Genomic DNA, 23,133 nt, shown 5'->3' with positions numbered 1-23,133 from the left:
CTTTAAATGCAAATGAGCTGCTGCAAAGAGCGGGGTTTCAAGAGCTCGTATGAGTTAGCAGCAGCTGCGATTACCTCACATACACTGACTAAAATAACAGAAACTGTTCTGCCTTTAATGTTAAAAAAGAGTCAAGATGGAGAGACTCAAGAAGAAGTGACAACATGTAGAATGCAACAAGACGTCTCTGAATGGTTAGTTGACGAATTTATGTTGTTGATGTGAAGTTAGCTATCTTCAGTTAGCATATTTTGTCATGATAATCTGCACACAGAGTGACTTTCTATCCATCTGAAAAGATGGATGCTAAAGTTTGAGTTGATTTTTCCTCTTCTCACCATGGACTGTTGGTGCGTTCTATTATTCATCCTGTCCGTCTCGGAGATCCGAATCGGACGACAGACGTTGCCTAGCAACACGCCCCCTTTCCTCGGATTTCTCCTCTCGGACGTCGGACAACCGTGAGGACACCGAGCAAGAATTCCGTTTCGGAATTCAAGATGGCTGCGCCCTGTGACTTGTAAGAATGAATTGTTTTCATTGTTTTTGAACCGCTTTGGTATTTTAAATGACGGTTTTAATCACTCGTATTACTGCGTCCCCTGGAATCGGTTGTTGTGAGTGCAATTACTGACGTTGCTAGCGTTGCTAACAGAAGATTAACATGAAAAACATTAATAAAGTGAACATTTGCAAGTTCAAATGGCTGCGTTTTAATAAGGTGTAGTCATAATATATATATTTTTTAATGTAAGTGCCTGGTACTCGGCCAGTGCTACCATAATAACAGCTTTCCGGGTGGCGTCCATTTTTTTCTCCGACTCGGACGCGCAAAACAAATAGAACCCTTGAAGTGTGGACGTGACGTCAAATCCGAGGTCCGAGTCGGTTCGTTGGCCATAATAGAACGCACCATGTGTGTTCCCGGGGGCGGGGTTTATGTACATTTTAGGGTTGGTGATGTCACTAACCCGGGAGGAAGCTTGTGTAGTCCCTACCAGCCGTTTGTTGTAGTCCTTAAAACGATTTCTTTAAAAACAAATATCTTCCTTTGCTTTGAACTTTGAGTATTGTAACTTTTTTAATGTTGCTTATGTTCAAACAGCAACATTTCACACTAACTAAAGTTAGACAAGTGTAATCATACTTTACCACCCCTTTAACCCTGTAAGACCCGTGGTAGTAAAATTACAACATCACTTTTAGCTCTTCTAAAAAACACATCTGCAAATTAGTTTTTTTTTAAAGACCACATTTACATAGCTAATGGGTCCTTTTGTTTAGTCTTGGATAGTAAATGTGAATATACGTAGGTCTTGGCATAAGGTCATGAACTCTTTACTGGAAGCACATCTCCTTGTTTCATTGGACTGGATATCTCAACACTGAAGTAAGTAAAATCCCAAAAATATATATATTTTTTTCATGGTTAAAATATCTAGCTTATGTAAATACTTGGTTATTGTGGAATGCATTCATCAAATTAGATTTTTAGCTTATGTCTTTGTTGTAATTTTACAACGTTGGGATAGAATGGTAGTCAATATAGCATGTGCACTTTGCACATTACATGCAGGCATTGCACTTCTCAAATGTTCACATACAGGAGAAATACTTACAGAAATATAATGTATATATTCACAATATCTAAATGTGTTATTTGTTATATTTTTTTGTTTAGATCAGATTTGAATAATTTTAAATTAATAAATTATTGCTTGAAATGGTTCCTGTATAACTCTTTTTATAACTATTATCTTCATTTCAGAATGAGAGGGTGCTGCAGACACTACAGAAACGGATATTTGAATACGCTCTGCAAGAAGTGCAATCTCCGTCTCTGCTTTTCAGAGGAAAGGACTACCATTTCAAGTGAACATGCACTGGACACTGTTTATTTGACAGATTTCAATCTTTTTTGTATTTAACATTTATATTTTATGTTTACATTTTCCAAATAAATTGTAAAACTGCATAAGTGCTTTAGGCACCATATTTGCTGTATGTTGTCATTATATTTTCATAATTATATCTTAAGCATGAAGAACGTTTGGAGTGCTCTGTGTTTGTACTACTCATTCATTCTTCAGGCATGAGGAAAGGAAACACATATATTTGCAATCTTCAGGATTCTATGGAAATTCCTATGAAAGGATTTCTAAGTTATATGTGCCATATTCCTCATACTCAAGGCAAGTCAGGTTCAAAGATCTAATTAAACTACTAAAACATTTGTTAATTGAAAGCTGATGAAGCTGATAAATAATTAACATGAAAACTAAAAATAGCCTATAAAAATGAAGTTCAGGGATTTATTTGTTACTCTATAACCAGTGAGCTTACAGTTTTCTTACCTAATACCTGGCATTTGTTAAATTCGGTAGCATATGGACAGTCGCCCACATGACAAACTTTACAGCTGGTCAACACTCCAAACAGTTTGCCCTGTACATGTCTCAGCTCATGCCTAGGTCCAGACATTTTTTGCATTTTCTGTGCTAATTTTGAGAGGAAATACACAGAATGTATTTAAATATTGTAAAAAGTGGAGAGTACTGGTATTTAAAAATAAACAATTATAACATATTTTCATATTTTCAGCACTGAGACAGCTCTCCTTATTGAAGTTGACCTCTAAAACCTTATTATTTTATTGTCAGCGAAAGGGCAGAACAGAAAGAAAGACTTTCCTTTGAGCACTGATTCCTCTCAAGGTCTCTTCTTTATTTTTTCTTGACACTGTTGATTTTTAGCTTTCTGATTGTTTTGCTATATGTGCCCTGAGACAATTGCCATTGTTAAAAGTCTCCCTTTGTTAAATCTAAATAAACTTAAATGAAATTGACTTTGTTTGCTCTGGTGTGATGAATGAAACTTGCCAACAAGTTGTTGTTTGTGAAAGGAAATGAGAAGACATTAAGGATCACATTCCTGGCAACAAGCACGCGACTTCAAAACCTGTGCAATGTTCAGGTCTTCATTTTTCTGTCAATGTAAAGGCCCTCAGGGGATGAATGGCCCCCAGTGATGATGTGTTAATGTAATGTTTGGAACGGATGACTGACTCAGGTGTAAGAAACAGGGAAAAGGGCTTGAATGTGAAAATGCAAATAAGTGGACATGACATGGTATGATAAATATGAAAAATGTGATATTTTTAACATGTAAGCTGGAAGTATAATGCGGACATGCATGAGAAGTTACAAAAAAATGAAAATGCATTTCATAAGATCTGTGGTTTTTGCTGTTTAAAACATGCATTGGCGGATCCCATTATTAAAGAGATACTTTGAAATTATTTTTTGGTATGTTTTAGCTTACCTCAAGCGCATCCAAGATGTAAGTGTATTTGTTTCCGCAGTAGTTTCAATTTTGATATTTTTAGGTCAAACCGTTCTTGTCTGTCAGTCATATAATGAAGGTCTATGGTCACCACCTCAAAGAGCATGCACAGAGAAGTCCATAGGCCATAGGTGGTCACCATAGACCTCCATTATATGACTGTTTAGTTTTAACTAAAAATATCAAAATTGAAACTACTGCAGAAAGAAAGACACATACAGCTTGGATGCCCTTGAGGTAAGCTAAAACATACCAAAAATTAATTTAAAAGTAAACTATCCCTTTAACTCTTGGTGAGATGTTGATGCAAATGTGGTTTTCAGCGCCACCCTTTGGTCAGGCTCGGGTATAGCATGGCCTTACTCTTCTTGAATGTATTAGGGGCATCCACCACCAACAAAAAAATAAATCTATTTTCTGGCACAAACACTAATCTGGGGCTAAAGTCTAAATGTAGGATGTTAAGTTGTAGTCAGTGTGTAAAGCTATTGTTGCTGTTTTAACTCTAATTGTTAATGCAGAGTTAAAAAATATATACATATTGGGGGATTTTAGTTCTTTGCGCAGGTACAGGTTCAATACAATAATGCTTAGGGATTTTCAACCTTTTAGATGTTTCGTACACCCAGATATTATTATAGCCTACTCATGCAAGGGTCCCTTACCCTGAAACTTAAAGGCCATCTAAATAGTTTCTTGTAGAAAGACTCAATTTTTATTGTTAAAAATTTATAGTAGCCTATATGTAAACATACTATTTGCAAAATATTTAGTTTGTTTCAATTTACATTTGTTTCCTATTAACATGTTATTGAAGGCATTATTTATGTATTTATTTATTTTACAGTTTTTCTCTAAACAAGGACCTCCAAGCACTCCTTGCTTTCGACCCTTTTTGAAAACATCTGCAGGCCGCGCGCTCGCTACGCTCTTTCCTGAACGTGAACGCGCCCTGCACGAGCTCGTGTGTCCGCGCGAGATTTTATTGTGCGCGAGACCAAGAGAAGCTAACGGCTAAACACATCACCTTTAAAACATCTCACCATCACATTCAGCGTAGGTTTAACGTGTAATTAAACACACCTACAACTTTTGTGCGTGTTTACGTCACATTTTGCTCAGTTTAGTAAAGTGTCAGTGATGAGAGTTTTGCCATAACTGCTTAAAAAGCTGTTGTTTTATTTAGCTTAGTGTGTGTGTGTCAGATTAGCTGCGTTTTCTTTCAGTTTATCGTATTCTTAAACCTCAGCAACAACTAATAGCAGTTTGTCAAGGAAATATAATGACACTTGTATCATGCTTAGATACTAGGTCTGTGTCTCAAAACCTAGTAAGTTGCCTACCCAGGACGCATTTTTGGGAATCACAAGAAATCAAGTACGTTAGGCAGCTAACGTTAAGTTTTGAGACACAACCCCTGTGTGTCTGTAGAATAAGTTAGTTTTTGTTTATTTGTCTTCTTGTATACTTTTTCTGCAGTCCAGCCAATGAGTGATCATGTCTGGGGTGAAAAGGAAAATAGAGGACAAAGATCCTGACTATGAGGACATCACTCAAGTGCAGGAGAACAAGAGGAGCAAAGTGGTGGAGCAGAATGGTAAGTCTAGTTTCCTAACAGTGATGTAAAGTATAACACAGTGGTTTACTTAATAGTGAACTAAGTTTTTTTTTATCTGCTTGTTTGACTTTTTTTCAAAGCCCGTGATGCTGCTGTGCTGAAGATTGATGCCATCATCAAGGATCAGTTTTCTCTTGAGATGAAGAATAAAGAGCATGAGATCGAGGTCATCGGGCAGGTAATCGTCTGTCCAACACTCACTTGTTCTTTACAGTATGTCTCAAAATTATGTGGACTGGATTTCAGGACAGAATTTTATCTTATTTCTAAGCTAGCAGTACTTTGTTAGGCCAAATGTACTTTTTAATGAGGGGTGTAAAAAGTACTGAGAAACTACATTCACTTATGGGTATGTTTATGTGAATAACTACGTCACTACGTCAATATTTTTTTTAAGTCTATATAAATACTTGGAGTACACTGCACAACTTTTAAAACTGGAAAAAACTAATTTTAAAACACTAGCCATTATACAATTGCATGCTCTGACATTCAGCAACTGGTGTCTGTAATCTTCCCGACTGCAAGTCTGGACAAAAATCTTGGAAAAAGTTGTGTAATGTATTCCAGATTTTAGTATTTAAATATAAACTTTTGCAGGCTTCAAAGAAAGGACTGAAGTTCACACATTAGCTGTGATTGTTAGTAAAACGTGTTAGTTAAAGCAGCTGCTTTAGGTCAAAAGAGTCTAAAAGTGATGTGATGACTCCTCATAAGGTTATGAAATATATTTTGTTTGTGGTTGAAATAAGTGTTTAGTGAGATGATTTGCTTGTATGGACAAAAATATATTTTAATAAGAATATAAAATTGTAATAAATATATAAATCCCCATAAATAAATCAGAAAAAAAATTTACTTTGATGTTACCATTAATAATGTTATTATTTTCATCTGTTTTTTTCTTCTTCAGAGGCTGAATGAGGCCAGGAGAATGATGGACAAGCTCAGAGCTTGCATTGTTGCAAACTATTATGCAAATGCTGGCCAACCTAAAGTCCCTGAGGTAATGTGTGGATACATTTTGTCTATAGACCTTAAGTAGCCCCGCCCCTTTTCAGTGCTGCGCTCATTGTATTTTGACTTCCGGTCTGTATTTTCACAGCGATCTTGCATAGGAATGAATGAACTGCTTGTAAAAAAATTCCTGTTCGACATTTGTTAAGACATCTGCTTTATAATGCTTATGATAAACATTACAATGCTCATGATAACTTTTCTTAACTCTACAATAAGTAAATCCACTTCAGCTAATTACTCAACGACAGCGATGCCATAGAAATATACAGAGCGACCACAAAAAAGGAAGTTCAAAGACAATATTCTAAAGATGACAGCGCCCACATTTCTCTGGTGCATAAGGTTTATAGATTGAAACAAAGTAAAAATCCCATTTATTTTTTTCATAAGGGAATTGATTTTGAACAATAATTTTTAAACATTTAAAGACCGACCTATTATGAGTGATGAGGTTGTTATTCGATGATGCATGCTTTTGTTAAATCAGCCTGAAGTAATTCTACAGTGGAATTCCTGTTGGAAAAACGTACCCATGATTCTGTAAAACTCTGCCAAAAAAAAAAAAAACCTCAATCGCTGTGGTTCGTGAGACACTTTGATAGCCCAGTTCATTCATTAGGATCCAAGCAGAGAAGCGACCAAACACCTCCATGTTTTCCCTATTTAAATACAGTTACACGAATAGTGTAACTTGACCAAGAATGGTGATACAAAATTAAACATTGTGCTTTTCTAAGCGTGTAAAGTGGATAACTATAATGTATGGCGGAATGCCATATCAAGTGCTTCGGCGCATATGTCGCCGCAGTAATATCATTGCTCTGGAGAGGGAGCGAGGGCTGGTGAGAGGATTTTTCACTAGTTTTAGTATATTAGTATATTACTTTAGTATATATACTTTAGTACTAGTATATTACTGCGCCAAGTCGAAGTGCCCCCAAGTATTTGCTGTGGTATTAACTCGTCTTAGTTAAGGGAATAAGATAGTTTAAAATGAAAAGACAGTTGAGTAAAAGTCTTGACCCTTTAAGTCTGACATCACGCAGACTGTTTCCGGGTCCAAATGCTCTATCAGATGTCAAAAGCAAACAACAAACGGTGCTGATAAATACACTCTGCGTTCTCTAATACTTCCGAAAAATCATGATCCTAACTTTTAGGTCCATACTGAAATCTCATATGGCCAGACAGTGATTCATCTTTTATTAATCTTTAAAATATTGGTGTGGGACTCTGTGAGCGTAGAGCCTAAATGAACATTGTGTGTTTTTAAAAGCTTAGCTTTAATGTGTGATATGAATAAACAGTGCTCATAAAGGGATGCTGAGATAGTATTCTCAATTGAAATGAGTAGAAACTCGTACTTTACTTGATGAACAAGCAGGCAGTTTTATATATATATATATATTTATATATATATATATATATATTTTTTTTTTCCATCATTGTAAATTTGATTAAATACTGCTGGAACTAAAGCCACAAAAAGTTTGCTCTGTTAATGTGAAAAAACATAACAGAAAATGTCTGTTTTTTCTCATTCTACATGAATAAACATCCGGTTTTGTTGATCCTTTGTTGAAAGCTCCTTTAAGCCCAAACAGTTGATCACTGATTTCATTTGCTTCCAGGCCACTAAGAGTGACCCATCTGTTCTTAACCACCCTGCCATAAAGCGCTTCCTGGATTCCCCCTCCCGCTCCTCGTCTCCACTGAACCAGAATTCAGAGACGCCATCACAGGTCCAGTCTGAGACCGAGTCCCTCAGCCAGCATGGGGAAGCTGGGGAGAGAGAGACAGACAGCGGGAGAGAGGACGGGGCTCCACGTGAACGACGACCCGGCAGAAACACAGGAAAGGTTAGTGGCCCACACACTATTAGAACATAAGGCTTTAATAGGTTTTCAGAATGTAGTAATAATGCTGCAAACCCCCATTTTATTAGAAGTAAAATACAGTGTTTCCTCTAGGATTTTTTCCAGCTGTGGTGGCAGGCCTATTTCCACAGGGGAGGCCATGGGTGATTCCCATTGAACCTTACCCAAATGTATCATAGACCTAATTCAATTCAAAATGTATGTTAGATAATACATTGTATATTTTCAAAATGAATTAGCCAGAGTTAAAACGCATTATTTTGTTACATTTTTCTAACGTCCTTGTTACATCTGAAGTTGGCACAGTTTGGCAAAGTTTTTAATGCATTATATTTTCTAAATAATATTCATGAGACCATAACAGGGCTCCAGACTGTGACCGTTTTTCCTGCCGGTGCGACTAATTTTGTTAGAGACCGCACCGCACTGGTGCGACCACCATGTTGCCCAACTGATAAGACCTCCCATTTATGTTGCAAATGAGAAATATCAAACAAAACGAAATGAAATGCTACTCGTTTGAGCTGCGCCAATCGTGGGCCGATCTTTGATCATGCAACACCTTTACAGCACAGCACTGGCAGATCCAGTGAAAAATTGAATTCATTGCAGAATTTTCTGTTATATGCCATATCAGATCAAACAGGGCTGAAGTGGAAACCATGCTTTCCAGTCCACAAATCACTAACATTCACCATGGATTTAATGTAGTAACGATAACTGTAACCATGGTATTGTGGCAGAAATATTCGAATGTTTTTACATTATTAATTTCAGGGCTTGTTCAACCTTTTAGAGAGTGAAATTCACTGACTTTCAAGCACTTTAAAGCTCTAAATGTGAATAACTGCATTGCAGGTCGATTTAAGGTGTGCCCCTAATTTTTCAGTTCGTGCTCCTAAAATTTTTTAGTGAGGGGCTATAGTGTTGCTAGTAAAAAAAAGTATGGTTGGCAAAGTTACAAGCAAGGCATAATTAATGCATTAAAAACTTTTAGAATGTATTCTGCATAAAGACTTTAAGTAAAGTGTTACTAAAACTTTTTAATACATGTCTGTATTACTTGACAGTAACAATTTTTTATTACTTGCCCATGTGTAGGACACATTTGGTGTGCCATTATCCTTAGAGCAGCATGTGACTTACCATACTACAGGAGAGGAGGCTTCTCGACTCTACATGAAGAAAACCATTGTTGTGGGCAACGTATCCAAGTATGTAGCTTTTATTTGTCTCCTTGCCCTTATTTCATGGATAGATCAGAGTGCTTCATATTACCAATTTTGATTTTACTAGATTAGCTTGATGTCTTTCGCACTAGTGTGAACCCTGTATGATTAAAAAAAAATCATTTGTAGTGTAGATCATCTTTATCCCAACAACCAGAGGGCTAAAGGCCTAAAACTTTGTTATTGCACTTGTGCACTAGAGAGTTTTGATTTAGCACCTCTGGGATGTTCACTGATGTTTCTGCTCTTTCTCTGAACAATTCTGGTGTGCCCTTGAGTAGGACGCTTTATTCTCGGCTCTGCAGTGCAACCTTAAAGGGATAGTTCACCCAAAAAGGAACATTCCGTAATCATTATATTTTCATATCATGTTTGAATATGAATGTCTTTCTTTCTTCTTTGGAATAAAAAAGGAGAAATATCTAAAGTGTCTTAATCATACCAAGGCAAAATACGCCTGTAAAAAATGGTGTTTGTTTAAAAAATCCCTTTATGGCTTCGGAAGACTTTGAATGTTTATCACTACATCTGTAGTGAGAAGCTACAGTCTTAATTCATTGAGATCTCATGGAAAAGAGTGATTGATAAATTAAGAAGAATGTCATGTGTTTTTTCAAACCATCCTTTTCTTGTTCCTCTGTCAAAAAAGAAAAAAGAAAAAAAAAAGGTCCTGAATGAATGCTAGCCATTGATTATGTGGATAAATACTTTAATGAGAAACAATGTTTATTTATCTGAGCTTGTATTCATTTTTAAATGCATAACTTTCTCTGGAAAATCTCAGTATTATTTTTCCGGAACCCAATAATCATCTATGTGGCAAAAAGCAAAGCTTTCCCTAGGCAGCGATCTAACCTAATTTATTCTGCATTATCACACAGTCCTCGTCTACCTCGTTTACCTCATAAAATTCATTCAGAGCACGTGAGAGAGACACAAGTGTGTGTGTCTGCATATGAGCAAGGATATAAGCTCATTTTTCTTCTGCCTGCAGAGCTACTAAAGATCTTTATGAGACTGTTTACTTCAGGGCCAGTGTGCTGAAAACACTCCGTCTCAAGCTGTTCATCTCTCTAAACAGCTCTACAGTCTACATTTATGTGTTTAGCAGATGCGTTCTTTTCTGAGTAACGTAAAATGAAGTGTACAAATCACAGGCAGGTTTCTGAAATTACACAATGCATGCTGAGCTGAAAATAAAAAAAAATTAATTGACTTTTTATCATTCCTGCTACTGAATAAATACATGGCAAAACTTCTACCTAATGAAGCTCGAAGGAAAGTGTTAAGTATTTTAAAATATTCAAAATGTTTGACTATAGTTGCTGAGAAGTTCATACTGTTTTTTTTCTTCTTCTTTTCTAATTCATTGATGTGAACAACCCTGATCCAAACAATAAGTGAAAGCTTGTATGTATGCTACTTTTTGAGTTTAATTTTTAGACTACTGATGTTTTCTTTCTCAGGTATATTGCTCCTGATAAACGTGAGGAGAACGATCAGTCCACACATAAATGGATGGTATATGTTCGAGGTTCTCGTAAAGAGCCTAGTATTGATCATTTCGTGAAGAAGGTCTGGTTCTTCCTGCACCCCAGCTACAAGCCCAATGATCTTGTGGAAGTCAGGTGTGTTAACTTGCCTCTCCAAATTATTGTTTTGCTTTGTTTCTAAATTTTTTGAGGAAACTCATCTTTTTTTTTTAGGATTCTTCGATGAATAAAAAGTTGAAAAGAACGTTTATTTGAAATAGATTTTTTTGTAACATTATAAATCAGTCACTTTTGATCAATGGATTCTTGCTGAACAAAAGTATTAATTTCTTAAAAAAAAAAAAAAAAAAAACTATTAACGATGATTCATTTTGCTCATTTTTTTTTTTTTGCTTCAAGTAATATCAACACAGAAGAACAGGCAATGCCCTCTAGTGGAGGAGACTATATGCATCCCTGTGGTGCTTTTATTTCTCTCAGATTTTTTAAAAACTGTGTGTGTTTAGTGAGCCACCGTTCCACTTGACACGTCGAGGTTGGGGAGAGTTTCCTGTCCGCGTGCAGATTCACTTTAAAGATCAACGGAACAAGCGTATCGACATCATCCACCACTTAAAGGTCAGACGCTTACTGACCGCTTGCATACACCCTCTCTTTGAACCCTTTGTTGCCCTTTTCATGTTTTCTATTCTCTCTCTTTATCTTTATTTGTACTTTTTTACGTGGGACATTCAAAAAGTAGAGGACATCCCCCTCTATGTCTTTGAAATTCCATTTTTGTTTTGTTTATGTGTGTGCAAATTGCACATAATAGAATATGCCTGTATGAATCCATCACTTTATCCTGCATTCTCTGAGTCTAGTGAAAGAGGTGAGGTGAAATGGTCGATTTTAAAAAGCATTTCCTTTCTCCTTTATCTCTTGTCACAACAATCCATTTTGTTATACGTAGGTTAAAATACAAATAAAAAATAGAGGGAGATGAATCGAGATGCAAGACGAAGGGAAAGTTTGTGGATTAAAGTACTTTCCTTAACCCACCATCCTTAGATTCTTGACAGCAAAGACTGTTGAATGTTCTTTAATGTCTCTGTTATTTATCTTCTATTTGTTTTCCCTCAGCTTGACCGAACTTACACAGGTTTACAGACGTTGGGAGCTGAAACGGTAAGACGCACAGAATTTACCAGAAACTACAGCTATGCATATAGATATACATAATGCTTTTTAATATTATTTTAAAATGAGAGAGAGCTTAAAATTGAGTTTTCTTTTTATCACGTACTACCCTGCAATAGCACAACTATCACAAAAGGCTACAAACATACATTAATGCTCAAGGAAGCACCACACAATATTAAGAACCAGTATATAAAGTTTTTAACAGGATGAATAAATTCAGTTATTGTCATGTGGAATATGTAAATATCTGTTATGTTAAATAGTTTCATCATGACACTACTAAATAAAACAAACTACTTTACATTTTTATTGTTTAAAAAACGAAGTGAAGGGACTGTAAGGCGCTCAGAGTGAGAACATTGTGTATTAGTGACTGCAAATTATAACAGAAAATGATCAACTTAAATAAGCAGCACACTTATCTAAATGGGCTAAGAAGAGGTCTCAATTGGGAATATAGTGATGAAAATGTTATTGTCTCCAAGATGATGGAAAGCACAAAACTGGAACTGGAGTTCTGGTTAGTGTGGGAATGCAAGTAGTATGGATGAATGTGTCCAATGAAGATTTATTGTTGTTGTCACTTGTAACAAAGGAAGAAATGATGCTACAGTGTAGTTAAATGCTAAACTGTGTAAATGATTTTCCAGAGTATGTGCTGTGTAGAAGGTCATTTTTTTTTTACTCTAAGGAAAGAATGAAATGATGAAAGAAGTAGGTTTTTTTTAGCTACAGACCTCAGAGAGCATAAAATTACTTTTCAATCTGGACACAGTAAGAGTGCAGGGGTTTTATAGTTTTAAAATGATTTTGCGATGACAATGTTTATTGCATTTATCCTTAAAATGCCAGTTTCTCTGTCTCATTTCCTAAAGGTGGTGGACGTTGAGCTCCATAGAAACTCACTGGGCGATGACTTCTTCCCTTTTGCCCCTTCATCTTCTTCATCATCATCCTCCTCTCATCTGCCGTTTGTGGGCGGATCTGGTGGCTCCTCCTCCACAGCTGCCCTGGGCTCTCGGCGACACTCCTCTCCCTCTCAGCACCCTCATGATGATCAACCTAGCTTAGAAAGAGGTAGACAAAAATACACAAATGCTTGTCCATCTCACAGGATCCCACACAATTAAGAGGATTAGTAGGATGTTTGCACTTTATTGCTGTGTCAAACACGTATTTTTCCAAGACTACATATTCATTATACAGCCATTGCCCAAGTCACTTGTGTGAAAATGCATGTTGTGTTTGTGGGAACAGCTTAAGCTGTTTCTTAATGATACTTCTGGAAGTTATCTGTGTGCAAATGACTTCTTGATTAAATCTGTTGATTAGAATCTTAAAAGTCCCTTCTATTTTCTCGTGTCCCCCTCAGTTCCAGGTGTCACTGTCAAGACTGAGTCGATGCGTTCTTCATGTTCTGAACGAACTTCGCAGTCAAATAGGTCTGAGAAAATCACCCTCGGTTCCCACGGAAACTCTGCCTTTCAGCCAATCACGGCCAGCTGTAAGATCATTCCACAAGGGCAAGTGCCCAGTCCCGCTGAATCACCCGGGAAATCATTCCAGCCTATCACGATGAGCTGCAAGATTGTGTCTGGTGAGTCTCACAGGAGCACAAAGGAGGTGGAGAAGAGCAGAGTTGAAGTGCAAGCAGTAAAATCCTCTATATAAAGTCTCTTTCATGTTGCTCTGGCTTTTTTTCAGCTTTAGAATGCTAGATTTTCTTGAGAAAAGGAGACTGTCAGAAAGTTAATGTAATGCATTATAGATTTGCTGTCAGTGTGTGACAGCAGATCTAAGAGGAACTTAGTCTGATCTTGCTTTACACATTACATCTTATTCTTGCCAAGAACCACCCACTTATGCCGCATTTCCGCTATCTCCTGCATTTGCATACAATTGTCGTGTTTTGCTATCTAGTGGAACCAAATTAAACATTCAAATGGAGACAGACATTCATCCACGTATTCAACATTGTGAAAATAATGAATAATGAATCTTTGAATATATCCACATGAAAGAAATGTCTGCCAATGTGTATAAAAAAACAGGTTTTCAAGGGATAATCAATTTAAATAATCATAAAATAATAACTTAGGACATAATTATTCAAAACCACCCATTTTACTGCTAACTTGTTTAAGGAATAACATTTTAGTAGAAATATTGTTAATTCTCACCTCATGCTCATAGGTTTAAAGAGAATATCACTTGGTTGTGTGGAGATGATCGAAAGGCAGCTTTAGACAGTTGATTAGCATGCAAAATGACTAAACTACCAATTGTATCTCTTACAACTAAGAACTTTAAAAAAATTGATTTTGTGAAACCCATAATCTTTGACAATTCTTGGCAGATATTTGACTTTTAGCAGCCTGGGAACTTGCTAACATGACTGTGTTTCCCATTGAAAGTTGTATAGTCTGAAATTGTGTAAAGCCAGCCAATCAGTTTTGATTTTGCCATTTCGAGAAGACTGAAACTGTTCTGTAATGCATTATGGATTTGCAGTCTGTGTAACTCTGAAACACAGTGAGAAATTTATAAGGGTCACACTGTAAATCTAATTACAGAAACAGAATTTTTGTGTTCCAGGCTCTCCTATCTCCACCCCTAGTCACTCTCCACTTCCCCGGACGTCGTCATCCACACCAGTTCACATGAAGTCAAGCCCCTCAGTCATAAATAACCCCTATATTATAGTGGACAAACCAGGACAAGTCATTAATATGGCAGCATCATCATCTGGAGCTACAGGTACATACATTGCATCTCCTCTATGGGGATTTTATTGGTTTTATTCCCTTATGTTCATCATCACAGAAGTTCGGCTTGGCTGTTATTTTTGTTGCTTTGCAGCAATGTTCTGGGTGTAGCAAGCACAGTGTAATTATTTTTTGCATCGTGCATGAGGAGGACACTTAGGCTCTTTACAACAGGCCACTTCATGCATTTTCTGTGATCGGATAGAAGGTCTCTCACACGTGTTCTGTCTCTTTTCATGGCAAAGCATTTGTATTGTATTTAATTAAATGCAATACATTTTATCTTATGTATGAACTTGTTTCATCTGACTCCATAAAATGAAAAGGTTTTTCACTGATTTCTGTGCATGACTATTCCTTTTAACTCTAATGAAAATAAAGTCAAAGTCTGTTAGAATAATCAAATATAACAATTTATCATGTCAGGTAAATGTATTATTACAATTCCATAATCAATTCAAAGATAATCAATGAAACCATCAAATGTTCTAAAACAAAGAACTTTACCCGACATTATATAAGAGTCGCGAGACCCTCAACCACACGGGCTAATCTGAATACAGGAAAGAGCCCTTAACTCTCGTTGCATTTTCCTTATATATCGCTATATATTTTGCCATATATATATTCCTTATATATGGCTTATAGGCTATTTGTCATTTTGTCAGATATGACGGCGCTACTGCAACACACATCACCTCAGATGAGCAGATGAGTGTCTATTCATCAAGCCAATGCGCTGCAAATTATCTCAAATCAAAGTGAAAGTGAGTCGCAGACGCTTAACACACAATCATCTTCATTAAAAGTAAAGAAACTAAATGATCTTACCAGTTCTTTTAACGCTCTCATATTGCTGTATTTGATTTTGAAATTAGCTGATGATCAATAAAATGCAGCAATATCTGTTGCTTTCGGTGACGTGCACTCCATTAAATCTGCAGCGGGAATTGAAGATGGGATTTATATCCATTTTACAAAAACACATTTATGTGACATGGGGTAAATAGAATGGTTTTGATGAATCAGATCTGAGAAAACGCATGAAGTGGCCAGGTGTAAACAGCCCCTTAGTGAGTGTCAGGTGTGAATAATGAAGACAAATCACAAAGTACAAGTTCCCCCTTCAGGTCTTTTTCTTTATCCTTCTTGCACTCTGTCTTTCACAAACACTTTCTGTGCTTCACTCTTTCCCATAACTCATGCTGTGGGTTTGCAGGCCATCCAAGTTGCCATAGCGACCACATCACTGAGAGTTTAGGAGTGTGTGGAGTATGGAGTTGATGTAACATTGCTGTGTGTGTAATGTGTGTCTCACACACACACAAACCTCCACACAAACACACCTACATGCTCTTAGGGATAATGTTTGTGTGGGTGGTCGGAGCTCTGTGCTGTGGGTTTAAAGCAACTAAGTGACCATTAGAGAAGGGCAAATCAAGAACAAACATAGAAAATACTAATCTAAACTCAATACTATTTACCACCTCATGACTGTAGCAAATCATAGTTGTCATTTTTCTCATGTACAGTAGACACTTGGATATAAGAATTGAGTGCATCTTTGATTGGTTTCTTTGACTAGGTTTAAAAACACAGCCAATCTCTTATGACTTTATTCTGATATGGGCTCTGCAGAATTCATACAACAGCATACAAAATGAGGTGTTAATGAAGTCTGAATATATTAAGAAACAGCTAAAACATCAACATGTAAAATATTCCGCTACATGCTTTTATGAATAATTAAGGTATTGCCAAGAGATAAGAAATCCCTACCATGAAAATGTATCTATTACATGAGGATGAGTAAAGCTGTTCTACTGCCCTGATTCATTCAGTTGTTTGTGGGAACTTGTTTAAAAATGAAAATTAAATTGCAGTATGACAACTGCTGCCATTTATGTTGCTTTTCCTTATTAAATGGGAAAGAATTTGACAGCTTCACAAATTCACCGCATGCATGTCTTGAGCTGTGTCTTTTTGTTACTGGAGAACATAGCTTGTGAAAATCAGGCTGTGAATCTGGAGAAAGCAGCAGCATGCTAACCATCCTGGGAGATGGATGATGCATTATGAGATTTGGAGTAAATAAGCTGCTTTGTTTTTTTGGTTTGCAAAGACATACTGGAGAAATTGAGCAGAGAAGAGCAGAGCTGCAGTCTTAACACATTTAGGTTAAACATTGAGCTGCAGAGTAACTCACAATTTCATTGTGCACAAAGATGCAGACAAAAAAAGCTGTATGTGCCAATGTTTTTTTCAACCTCTGGGAAAACGTTTTAAAAGACACTGACGCATGGTATATATTCACACATAAAAATGGTTTGTTGTAGGGCAAATTTGTGAGCTTGTGGAAGAGATCCATAAAGATGCTTTGTTTCATGTGTTGTTGTGCTGAAAAAATTGTTTGGTTTTAAACGGCCTTCATATTCAAATTAATTGAAAATTTTCTTATTTGCTTAATGCATTTTATTGATCCTAAGGTGAATGATTTATCTATGAATGTAATTTTTTTTTTTGTGCCTTTTTCATCAAAATGTCATAACCTGATTTTACGATTGATTTCGCTCTGGTGACATATGTCGGACATCTCCAGTCATTTCATCTGCAAAAAAATTCCTTACTAGACCTCACTTTAACAGGTGGGTCAACCTGTCACTCACATGACATCTCAGCAATAGCAAACCACAACAATCTAATCAATTCCGATGGACAAAATCAAGTCCTATCCTACATTTTTTTTTCTTGTAAAGCTGTGTACATTCGGATATACATCACAATAGTGAAGAAAAGACTATCTCATCTTTTGTGTCATGTCTACTTTAAGCTTTTGCTTCCATCCAATCAACAACCAATGAATTGATCAAGTGGCTGCCCTAAAAAAATATATTTTGTAAATCCATTTTACTCAGATGTACGTCACAATACAGAAGAAAAGATTGTTACTTCTGCTACTTCTGATATATTGTGACTTCAACATATACTTCCATTAGGCATGGGTTGTTTATCAGATGAAGTGTCATGTCTATTTGTAATATCTGCTGTATCCATATGTTTATCCTAGGCAGTCCATCAGCCAAGCAGAGCAGCACAGCCTATGGTGCTCGATCACCTGCTCCTAAAGTTCACACCAGCAGCTTCCTGTCCTCTGGCGTCAAGGTGAGACTGAAAGTATATGTGTTTCTCTCATAGTGTATGGATTTATTCATTGCATTCAATGATAGGACTCTGAGGGTATTTTGCTTCCCTTTAGCAGTCTTTTTTTCATTATTTGGAAGTGACTTGATTTATTACCGTGCATAGTGGTGAGCTTCTCTCTCTTGCTTCCACAAGGCAACTGTAGTGAAGGGTGTGTGGATGAGAATAGATTATGAGAAGAAATGATGTGGGTATTGTGATACAGATGTAGGCATTTGAAAACAACGTGACACAATCAGTTCCCCTTTAGGCAGATTGACAGGATGAATCAGTCCATTTGTGTTCAGAGAGATCTGTAATGGAGCTTGTAAGAGGAAGGCACTCCTAAATAGGACATCATTTGTCTGTCATTGTGCTTTAGAGCTATATTAATATGGGCTCTGCATATATTCACAAACTGAAAAGATAGTGTTTGACTGAATCATACTGACACTTAATGCTTTATTAGGTTGTTTGTCCTTCTGTTGAACTTATGTGAAACACACTGAAATTAGGTAATGATCTTTCTTTCTCTCTCTATTTGGGTTATTCTCTGAGGCTGTTTCAGTGTTTTCTTGACACTGCAGGCTAAATTAACACCAGTAGTTATTAATAGGTACTGCCAGGCAGTGCAGTAAGCGGTCTGCAGCAGCTGTGTGTGTGTGTGTGTGTGTGAGAGGGTTTAAAATGGGACATCTATCTGTGGTGTGATGCTGCTGCTTCTGCACAAGCTGTGCAGAGGACTGGAGTATTCCCTGAACTCACTCACTCACTTTGGCACTTTCTTTATGAGCATTTTTGATCAATTTAAAGCCTCCTTGCTGAATAAAAAAGTATTAATTTCTTAAAAAAAACAAAAAACAAAAAAAAACATCTTATAGACACCAAACCTTGGAACAATAGTGTACGTACTTGACTGAATTTATTTATGTCTAAAAATTGTCTTAAAAATTGTCAGAAGCTTAAATGCTTGAAAAAAGGATAAATTGTGCTTATGAAATTCTTTTTCTTTTTTTTTCTTTTTCTATTTTTTTCTTCTCTGACAACGTGAAGGAATAAAACTATCAAATGTCCATGATGCATATGAATTCCTTTAAAAGTGTTAAAAAAGCATCCCAGCATACCCTTCATCTTTTTGTTAAGATAATGATCTGTGTACATGGCTGGAATCTAGTCAGAGGGTGACTAAAAAGATAAAAAAATAAGAGAGGTTTGATTTGCTTAACATTTTGATCACTATATAATTCCCATATTTCCATTTATGTTATTTCATAGTCTTAGGAATTAGTCTTAAGTGATATATAAGAGCAATATGACAGTGATGTGTGTTTTGTGTGATGGAGCTTTTGTAAGTGTGTGTTTTGCTGTGTGCTACTGGCAGGAGAGGGGAATCTTGGACAAGTTCACCGAGTTCATCTCTATGTTCAGTCTCTCCCTCAGAGAAGTGTGTGTTTATCTTACCTAAGGGAATGTGAGATTCACTAAATGAACTTTGGATTTGATCTCACATCCAATATCTCTGAAAATATCTTGGTTCAAATTGAACCGTGAATCAAATTGATGGTTTTTCAGTGCACACCTCGCTGTAATATGACACGCACGGAGTAATAAAATTTCTCTGTCTGACTGTCTGTTTGTCTTAAGGTTATAATCAAGCAAGAACCAGGAGAGGTGCCCACCCAGCCGTCACCACAGCAACAGGTGATCTCCTCCACGGCAACATCCCAGCAGCAACAACAGTATGTGACTGTGAAGGGCGGTCAGATGATAGCCATGTCGCCGCAGAAACAGAGCGGGGCGGGGGCTGGAGGAGCGGCCACACCCAGCAAGGTTTCTATGTATACTTTTTGTTTTGTGTTTGCCATTGTTACTGTTCATTTAGCTTATTTATGTTTCATAGTTGTTTGACTCTTCAGTCACAAAACCAATATCAAATCTTTCAGTTCTTTGGCTGTATTTAGCGGCTGAAAACATTTGAGCATCAAAGCTGAACAATTGTTCCGATCCACACATATAATATCCAAAATTGATTTCTTGCTTGTTCCATGTGTTTCTATATTCCCATCCCCTGTTCAATGCTGGCCCTCCTGTCTGAGAGAGTTTTTTTTTGAAAGTGGAGTGCGCTCTGGTCATATCATGCGGTCTAAACATATCTCAGGTCATTGTGTCCCTGTGGATGTCCTACTTGTCTCTTTACTGCAGCTTTTTTTTAGCACTTGAGTCAAAATCATTTGTACATCCTGTTCAGAGACTGTCAATGTACAAACGCCACTCTGCTCTGACTCTACAGTAGAGGCTTAAGCTTTTTTTATTTCTCTATTCCATATTTTTTATATTATTCCACTGATCTCAAGGTTTGACGTCAAGCCATTTTCTATATAATCTTTATAAACAGTATAATTTGTTAAAGATGCATTTCCTTGATTTGGCCCATTTAAGGGTGTGCTCACACATGGCATGTTTGGTTTGATTAAAACGAACCGCGGTGTGATGGCTCTGTTAGTGCTGCTCATTTTATTAAGAGTGAACGTTGCCATCTGAACCCAAAAAAGCGGACTGAGACTGCTGAAATGATCAGTCTTGGTCCACTTCCAAACGAACTCTGGTGCGGTTAGAATGAAATATAAACGCAACATGGACCAAAGACATGTAAACGAACCAAAAACAGGACATGATGTCACAAGATGTGACCCTAAAAAAGACATACCTGTTTTTATTTCCCCGTCATAGTCACAATGTTGCCCATCACAGTTTAGTACAGGCATCAGAACTGTGTCTCCTTGCAGCAGATCTTTATTTGTGTAGTTGATGGAGGGATTCCTGGCGCTGTTTTGACACCTTTACACATTTTATAAGCTCTCAGCTGGTCAAAATACATCAATGCAAAATATGTAGGCTATGTGCACAAAAAGACTGCATTTAGCTCAGCACACAGCATTGTATTGGATGTTCGGCAAGTTATGTCACTAAATATTTGTATTAAGCTGACCAATCAGGTTGTGAACATATCCCAATGCCTTTAGGTTAGGTGTTAAAATGCCAATGTGAACGCTAAGCAGAACAGAATTTTTTTAATTAAATAAATTGTGTTCTTTAATATTTCACAATGTTACTCTTTTTCTGTATTTTTGATCCAATAAATGCAGCCTTGATGACCATAAGAGACATCTTTCAAGAATATAAAAATGAAAAATCTTACTGAACCCAAAATTTTAAACATTAGTATACTTTGTTTTGTACCAAAAGGAGACCAAAAGTCTTACTTTTATTGTAAGTTAAGCTTTGAGTAATAGCACATTTTAAAAACTTTGTTTACTGTGTGTGTGTTTGCTTGTGTAGGTGTTGGGAATTCCACTGGGCTCTGCCGTCAAACAGGTCTCCATGAGCAGTGGGCAGATCTTGGTTGCTAAGTCCAGCCCCTCTGTGTCCAAGGTGGTGGGCCAAAAGCAAGTGGTAGCACAGGGTGTTGCTAAGGCAATCGTCAGTGGAGGAGGCAGCGGTGCAAGCGGCATTGTGGGACAGCAGGTGCATGCTGGTACCAAGGCTGCAAGTGGGTCTGGAGGAAGTGGCAAAAGTGGAGGTCAGAGTTCATACACTTTGTTGACCCTCATCATGCCATAAACTAACCTTTATAGGTCAACAACTGGTCTCTACTATGCTATGTCTTTCTTTTAAACAGTTCAAAATAAATGAATGAACTAATCTTAACCAGGGGTGATGTGACAAGTTGTCATTAGGTTGACAACTTGTAAAACAACATTAGGTTGTTTTTTTTGTACTTTTTTTGTATTCATTAAAAATGATACACTGCACAAAGCTTTAATCTCAACAAATCAGTTGCTGATTTGAACTTCAGATGTATGAATCCATGTCTGAATGGTAAAATATACAATTTGTGTTACATATAGTGATTTTTAGAAGGTAAATTGCGTATATGTGTGCAAAATTTAGAAAGCATTTGTCTTGCCAGGGTTGCTAATTAAGATTTTCTGAATAGTAGTGTGTGTGTGAAAGCATCTGTTTTTGTGTTTGGGGAAATGTTTATTTGGCTGATTAGCAGATGTTGTCCTGAAAGGGGAATATCAGCAGAGCTGACTAAACCATTAGGAATCGCCGTTACTCTGTCAGACACTCGTATCTCTCTGCTGCCACAGGATTTAGTTTAATGATTAATTTTAAAAACACCCAATATTTTGTTGTGTATTGAAAGCTTGTTTTTAGTGGTATATGAAATAGTCTTTAAGCCTTGTCTCTATATATTATGTCTAGGTTCTGTACTTTTTGTCTTATGAGTCCACTTATAATGTTAATAGAAGCTGCACCAAAATTAGTTTCACTATTCTGACTCTTAAAGGCACAGTTTAGCAATAAAAATAAATAAATAAATAATGATAATATTAAATGATATACAGTATAATGATATTAAATTATATAATATTATAATGATAATATAATTAATTTACTCGTCTCTTATGTTGTGCCAAACTTGAATGGCTTTTTTCTTTTATGATGCTCAAAAGAGTTAAAATAATTAAGTATACTACAATTATTATCTGTTATTCTCACCAGTGGTGCATTTATTCAATCAAAAATACAGTTAAAATTGTAGTATTGTGAAATATTACAATTTAAAATAACTATTTTCTACTTCAATATATTTATAAATATACTGTCACTTTTGATCAATTGAATGCATCCTTGCTGAATAAAAGTATTAATTTCTTTCCAAAGAAAATCTGACCCCAAACTTTTGAACTGTAGTTCATGCTGCTTTTCCCATACAGTGGAAAACATATAGCCTCCATGTGCTTTCATGGACAAAAACACCATGAAAATAGATAAAATACTTGGTTGATACGGTTTAGAGCCATACAGTTGCTTTCAGTCAGCAAAAGGTCATGTTGATATTCACTGAAACTTTTGATGATTTGATTATTTTTATTTTTCAGTAATGGCTACCCTCCAGCTGCCAGCAAATAACTTGGCAAACCTGGCCAATCTGCCACCAGGCACCAAACTCTACCTGACCACCAACAGCAAGAACCCATCGGGCAAAGGCAAACTGCTACTGATCCCACAGGGAGCCATTCTGAGAGCCTCACACAGCGCAGGTCAGACATACACTGACATGCTACATGTCATAGGATTTAGGAACTATCATTGTCTCTCTAGACCTGTTTACATCTGTTATTAAGATGTATTTTGATTGATCAGATCACAAGTAGACGAGGGAGACGCATTGATTCCTGTTTACAACTGGTGTGTTCAATCCATCTGTCTGTAGGCCAGCAGTCTCAGAGTTCTGGTTCTGGAGGGTCACAGTCCTCCAGTGGTTCCTCAGGGACTGGCAGCCTGCCTTCTAATTTATCCTACACTTCTTACATCCTTAAACAGACTCCGCAGGTAATAGTCCTTGTTGTAAACTGT

At 36.8% G+C, this 23,133-nt stretch overlaps 1 protein-coding gene across 5 annotated transcripts in view; it reads left to right on the top strand.

Annotated features, from left to right (window-relative positions):
• Nucleotides 1–35: 35 nt before the first annotated feature.
• yeats2 (YEATS domain containing 2) overlaps nt 36–23,133 on the top strand; it is a 45,874-nt gene continuing 22,776 nt past the window's right edge. For 2 of the 5 annotated variants that reach the window (XM_039694923.2, XM_039694921.2), the window contains exons 1-17: nt 4,266–4,398; nt 4,822–4,939; nt 5,041–5,138; nt 5,874–5,966; nt 7,612–7,839; nt 8,959–9,071; nt 10,553–10,714; nt 11,086–11,197; nt 11,702–11,746; nt 12,637–12,838; nt 13,134–13,358; nt 14,357–14,518; nt 17,594–17,688; nt 19,351–19,536; nt 21,046–21,286; nt 22,656–22,817; nt 22,991–23,109. In XM_039694923.2, the coding sequence (XP_039550857.2) occupies nt 4,840–4,939; nt 5,041–5,138; nt 5,874–5,966; nt 7,612–7,839; nt 8,959–9,071; nt 10,553–10,714; nt 11,086–11,197; nt 11,702–11,746; nt 12,637–12,838; nt 13,134–13,358; nt 14,357–14,518; nt 17,594–17,688; nt 19,351–19,536; nt 21,046–21,286; nt 22,656–22,817; nt 22,991–23,109 (2,343 nt within the window). In that variant the 5' untranslated portion in view covers nt 4,266–4,398; nt 4,822–4,839. Of the gene's footprint in view, nt 195–384; nt 521–4,265; nt 4,399–4,443; nt 4,720–4,821; nt 4,940–5,040; nt 5,139–5,873; nt 5,967–7,611; nt 7,840–8,958; nt 9,072–10,552; nt 10,715–11,085; nt 11,198–11,701; nt 11,747–12,636; nt 12,839–13,133; nt 13,359–14,356; nt 14,519–17,593; nt 17,689–19,350; nt 19,537–21,045; nt 21,287–22,655; nt 22,818–22,990; nt 23,110–23,133 lie in introns of those variants that run through there. The other 3 variants (XM_089131083.1, XM_089131084.1, XM_039694922.2) reach the window with 3 other exon arrangements.

The sequence above is a fragment of the Pimephales promelas genome, chromosome 5, assembly GCF_988280905.1.
Source record: "Pimephales promelas chromosome 5, fPimPro1.hap1.1, whole genome shotgun sequence".
Lineage (NCBI taxonomy): Eukaryota > Metazoa > Chordata > Actinopteri > Cypriniformes > Leuciscidae > Pimephales > Pimephales promelas.
The sequence above is the reverse complement of the archived record's forward strand: the minus strand, read 5'-3'. Positions and strand labels throughout refer to the sequence as shown.